The sequence below is a fragment of the Scyliorhinus canicula genome, chromosome 2, assembly GCF_902713615.1.
Source record: "Scyliorhinus canicula chromosome 2, sScyCan1.1, whole genome shotgun sequence".
Taxonomy (NCBI): Eukaryota; Metazoa; Chordata; class Chondrichthyes; order Carcharhiniformes; family Scyliorhinidae; genus Scyliorhinus; species Scyliorhinus canicula.
The window spans coordinates 218330794-218336793 of record NC_052147.1 but is presented as its reverse complement, the minus strand read 5'-3'; the positions used below and the strand labels follow the sequence as shown (position 1 = coordinate 218336793).

At 38.0% G+C, this 6000-nt stretch overlaps 1 protein-coding gene across 4 annotated transcripts in view; it reads right to left on the bottom strand.

Annotated features, from left to right (window-relative positions):
• Nucleotides 1-494: 494 nt before the first annotated feature.
• The window catches only part of gpd2 (glycerol-3-phosphate dehydrogenase 2 (mitochondrial)), a 225711-nt gene continuing 220205 nt past the window's right edge, over nt 495-6000 (bottom strand). For all 4 annotated transcript variants that reach the window (XM_038789571.1, XM_038789572.1, XM_038789573.1 and 1 more), the window contains 5 exons: nt 5626-5784; nt 4704-4813; nt 4510-4588; nt 4083-4181; nt 495-1360 (listed from right to left, as the gene is read on the bottom strand). In XM_038789571.1, coding sequence (XP_038645499.1) covers nt 1235-1360; nt 4083-4181; nt 4510-4588; nt 4704-4813; nt 5626-5784 — 573 coding nt within the window. In that variant the 3' untranslated portion in view covers nt 495-1234. The remainder of the gene's footprint in view (nt 1361-4082; nt 4182-4509; nt 4589-4703; nt 4814-5625; nt 5785-6000) is intronic.

The following is a 6000-nucleotide window of genomic DNA, read 5'->3' as shown; positions in this document are numbered from 1 at the left end:
TTTCAAAAAGGCTTCCCAGTGTTATTGTAGAGCTCATGAGTTCCGCGAACAGTGGAAATGGAGGGCGCATGTGAAGTATGAGAGCTCATGGAAGAGGATGGGAAGTATAGACAGGAAAGGGAGATATGAGGTAGTATAGAGGGTGGTGAGGGGTGAGGGCTAGGAGGCCTAGCTGTCATCCACAGAATTGGGTCAATGTCCCAGTGAACGGAAGTGGGTCTTGTAACATGCCGACCTCAGCATCCACCTGCTCTGTTCCCACTCTGGGCCTGCAATGGGACTCATTGGCTCTGACTTCAGTCACCCCCTGATTTTGCGAGGTGAAAATAAAATGTGGATCCATGTTCACTCCGACCTCGGGAACGCAAAGTCAGGAAATGCCTGACTCACCATTCCTAAACCAACGATGAAAATCTGGCCCATAAAGCCAGAAAAATCAGTGACTCCAGCAAACCTATTATTAAACATGATGGAAAGGGCAATTACTCACTATATTCGTATTAAACCTGATCAATGTTTTATTAAAGGGAGGTGTAAATATTTTCAGTTTTCTACGTGGGGTACATGAATAACATCAGTGCATTCTTCTTTGATAAGCCCCATTATGGGATTCGAGAATAAGTCACTTGCCAAACCTTTGATTACAAAATGAAGTATTTGAAGCCATTTGGTTATCAGATTTGTGTAATGAGCAGTTGAATGAAAAATGAAAATAGATCGTATCACACGAAAAGTACAACTTCCAGGGAGAATAATGGAAAGAGCATATCCACGAGCACTGCCCATAAAACATGAAAATCATTCATACATTTTGGAGTTATTTTACATCTACCACTTTGGCACAGACAGATAAAATTACTCTCTCACTTCCTAAGCAGGATGGAGGAAAAACGTTTTACTATGATCCATTATTCTATTTCCCATTAATCTTATTTGTTGAAATTCAAAAGATTTTACAATTATTTTAGTTATCAAAATTTACACCAGATATAAAGATATGTTATATTTGAATAATTTACTAATATAATGCAACAATCAAATTGCTGTGAAGCTCACTGACCAGACTTTAAGAAGGAGGTTACAGAGTTTCATGCATCTGGAAAGTTCAAGAGGAGTAAAGCTCAAACAGTGCAAAAGAAGAGTCCTGCAGCATCAAGTTTTGTGCCAGTAATGGCAGCAGTAACTAGAAATCTTGCTTTCTCTTTTGGCTATTATTGGATTTGTTGAGCAAGACTCACAAGCCTCCTCCACTGCGGTGAACTGGTATAGGACCTGATTTACTCAGATTCTCTTCTGCCGATTTCATCAAAATAGCCAATCTGCTTCCAGATACTGAACCTTTTCGGATTGCACTCATCAACTAGAAAGAAAAGCAATTGAAGCAAACCTTAGATAGAAATTTGCCTTAATCATTTTTTTTGAAAACTCATCAATAAATAATTCATGTGCTGTGATTCTATTGTACACACATCTTTTCAGCAAGATACAAGTTTCAAGTGGTATTATTAGCCCAGCCCAATTGGTTCATAAGAAGTAGTAGTGAGAGTATACTTTTTGGCCCATCAAACTACCTCCACTATTCAATAAAATCACAGCTTAACTGATTTTGGTCTTTACTCCACTTTCCTGTCAGCTCCCCATAATCCTCAACTGCCCAATAGATCTAAAATCTAACTCAGCCATTAATATACATCCAACAGTCTAGCCGCTACTCCTCTCGGTGTCCAAAGACGAAGGAAACCTTCAGAGGAGAAATCCTTCCTCAGTCTCGGTCTTAAATGAGGGACGCCTCATTTTTAAACTATGCTCCCTAGGTGTGTATATTTTGAAGAGGGGAAGCATCCTGTTAGCATCTACACTGTCAAGACCCCTCAAAATGCTATCTGTTTCATTAAAATCACCTCTCATTTTTCTCAACTCCAATGAGCATCAACCCAACCTGCTCAACATTTCTTCATAAGACACCCCGGTCATCCAAGTAATCCAGTGAGCCTTCTCGGAATTGCTTCCAATGAAAGTATATCCCTTCTTAAGTAAGGAGACAAAAGCTTTGCACAGTACTCCAGCTAGCGTCTCACCAATGCCCTCGCCAGTTGTAACAAGTCTTCCCTACTTTTATACTCCATTTTCCTTACAAGAAAGGCCAGAAAGGGTATTTGCAGTTTTGAAACTGAAAATGGCATGGAAGATCTAGGTAAAAATCGGCAGCATCACATAACAGAATAAGCTGCTCACTTTCAGCAGGGCAGCATGCTCTGTAACATGGAAACTATTGATACTGGAGGAAATTCCAACTTCACCAGCTAGCCAGTAATCTAATTCAGTGCATTGAGCTGGAGATTCACTCCACCAGAATAGCACCCGGATGATGAAAGGGAATATCATAGAATCAGAGAATTTACAGGGCAGAAGGAGACCATTCGGCCCCTCGAGTCTGCACCGGCTCTTGGAAAGAGCACCCTACCGGATACCGGAGCACCCGGAGGAAACCCACGCAGCCACGGGGAGAACGTGCAGACTCCGCACTGTCAGTGACCCAAGCCGGAAATCGAACCTGGGACCCAGGAGCTGTGAAGCAACAGTGCTAACCACTGGGCTACCGTGCCGCCCAGTCATTTTGCCACTGTTGTATAAAGTTCTGGGTTCAAACAAACAGTGGGATTTGGATAAGAGCATTATACTCTTGATTACTGGGGGAATGCATTTATATCTCCTAAATGGCTTTGCTGAAATGAGTGGTTTTTGTTTTTCTCGTTCCCCCACACTTTCTGTCCCACTGAGTGAGTCTTCACTTTCAAAAGAGGAGTCAAACTCTACCAACTATGGGTTTACACTAATCGGGACCATTTCTTCCTCAAACCTCACCAAGCCAGGTTTTTTTCCACCCAGCATTGTATTCAGTAATAGTTTGTTTAATGGTGCTGTACATAAGCAATTTAAACAAGTTATTGTCCCTCTCAGGAATAAAAGCTCTGAATCACCGAAAACACATTCACAGTTGATAAATACAATAAAGTTCTACAATGGGGATATCACTATTTGGAAATACCCATCTTTCTTCATTGTTAGGCACAGTTTGGAATCTCACCACATAAAATTCATAGATTTCCATGATTTGTTCAGTTTTACTGTTTGTGTGCAGCTATAGTACTTTTTGTGCAAAACAGGGATCTGTTAAAATAACTACAATTGTGGCACAACACCATTTATTTTGCTGGGGTCATTCAGTGTCATCAGCGAAACTAAACATCTTCCATTAAATCTCACCATCAACAAAGAGGCACACAGTCAAGTATTCTAGCTCTGCACTCCTGGTATGGGACCCATGACTTTTGGACCATTAAAATTAAATTAGTATTAGAATCGGAGAAATAATTTATGCCTAATATTTACACTGAGCATTAACATTTCTCTGATTTTAACACATGGATGTCATCACATGGCTGTACACATCAATTTCTATTTATTGAAGCTACGGTTTAATTATTGCATTCTACGATCTGTATAACGTCTTGGCAGAGGAAAGAAATTAAAACAGTTTATTTACACATTTGAGGTGCTCGCTGTCATTACATTAAAATAAACATTTATTAAACAATTGCCATGGCAGACAAAGAAGGTAAAAAAATCTGCAATCTGCTACCACAATGCCCTTATCTACAGCTCATCTCAGGAAGGACAATTACCATTTCCTTTGCCTTGATCTTGTTTGTTTAACTTGACACAGCGAAGAAAGACCTGACATTGACCAAAATCCCTAGCATTAATTTATCTCATGTTCTGCATTCATCATTGTCATCAAAGAGGAAAGACCTGGCAGATATTTGAAATACCTATCCAGGACAAGATCTACAAAAACAAACTCTACTTTCGGAGGAAAAATAAACTCAAATGCTCTTGGGGACAAAGTTAAATAAGCAGTTCAAGAACCTCAATTTTATTTTACATACAATTAAATTAATGCCAAAAGACTGAGCAGTCCTCCTAATTCAAAGGAGGAAGTGAATAATCTAAACAATTTAAATTATTTCCAAATTACACCATCATTATCTTTAAAGCTTACAGGAAAAATAGATACCCACCTGCAGGAACTCAATTAGTTCTAGCTGCCCATTCTTGTTTATGTCAACTTCATGTAACATTTCATGGAGAGTCTGTTCATCCACGTGATAGCCAGCACTCTAGAATGGATGGAAGAAAAACAAAAATCAAATAGCTTAAATCATGAGTTTTAAAACTCATTACAAACTCATTGCAGTAAATATAAAGAATATATCTCATTGTTCCATGGGCTTCACGACCAGTAGTAAGAATTCCCCCGTGGCTGAGTATTTATTATGAGAGGTCTGTAATAACAGCTTGTAGTTTCACATTATTTAGTAATTAACTAAATAGAAAACTGTTGAATTTTTGCTGAAACACATGACAAAATATGTCTCCTGTAAATAATTTTGTTTTTAAATGGTGAGACGAACCAAGTACACCTGTGGCAGTAAAGGATGATTTTACCTCCAACACTCGCTGAAGATCAATCCTTGTGATAAAACCCTTCTGATCCTCATCAAATTTATGAAACCTTGTTGTGTACCTGGAAAATCAAGCATACCAAGTTGAAGTAATAAAGGGTTTACAAAATCTGGAATAAGTAAATAGTGGGATGTGGGGAAAAAATAGGAAAAAGTAAAAACAAATGATTATTTTACCTATCCATGTCTAGAGGGGACAGGTTTATTTCTGCGTTTGTTAGTTGATCAAATCGAGCCTTGTAGCCCATTTCGTGGTACAGAAATTGCTGAACAGCCTTTAATTCATCCTAAATATATGCAATAAGAATCAGAGTGCAATGCATTCAATTTGTAATAATAACTAATAAGACTTAAATTATGGTAAAAAGTTGAAAATTATATTTACTACTTTACATAATTAACAATTCTAATAAAAGCAATCTACATTATGTAATTCAAGCATCTGTTTAAAATCATGGTGCAGTTTAATGAGTAGTTAACCATGATAAAAGCAGAGTTGCTTTTTTAAAAACTGCAGATAGATAATAAACTGAATGAACTAAACAAGGACTTTTTGACGAGCAATATTATGTGAGAGAATAGAACTACAAGATCATTAATTCACCTTGGTTTATTTTACAATATAAATCTTACAGCTATAAGATAATTTGTAAAAACGCAAATCCATGAAAAAAAACTCCTTCCTGCAAAATTACAGAATCTTTATTTTCATACAGGGTCATTCCGATTAAAAAAACACGAGTCAATAAATTCCTAATTTCTGCATTCCAATCTGAAATCCCACTCAGGCCATCCGATTTGATGGATTAGACACATTTTGATTAAGATAAAAATTATTATTAAAAGTGTATTGATATAAGCTATCTCATTTATTTTCAAATACATAATTCATTCAATAAAAGAGTCTGCTTTGCAGCAAATACTAAAAAGGGCAGATGTTTTGTCTGTGCAGGTGCATTCATTACATTCAGCTTGCAGTAAATAATGAAGAAACAGTGCAAAGGAATCCTGCAAAGTGTCATCTGAAACTATCAACGTTTCATCTGGTTACAGTCAACTATTAAAATTGAATTTATTTTAAAAGTACAAAGAAGCTTACCTGTATCCGCTTCTCAGTCCAGTTCAATTCTGAGGCCATTATTTCCACAATACGTGGAAGGGCCTCTTCCGCAGCCTGCACATTCACGAATGCGAGACGTGTACGGCGGGCGATGACATCAATAGCTGTGCATGCATATTCTTTAATAGCGTATCTCACCTACATAAATGCAGAGATTGTTTTTGTTTTACATTTCTGAGACATGAAAAGCAAAATGTTTTTTTTCCCTCAGCTTTGTCTGTCAATCAGCTGAAGATTTCAAAATCTGCTTGGGGAGGTGCTACAGTGCATTGTGTACATAGGAGGAATGAGGGGTTGGGGGGGGGGGGGGGGGGGTTGAGGGTGAAGGACATTTGTTGGAGACTTGATGCAGTA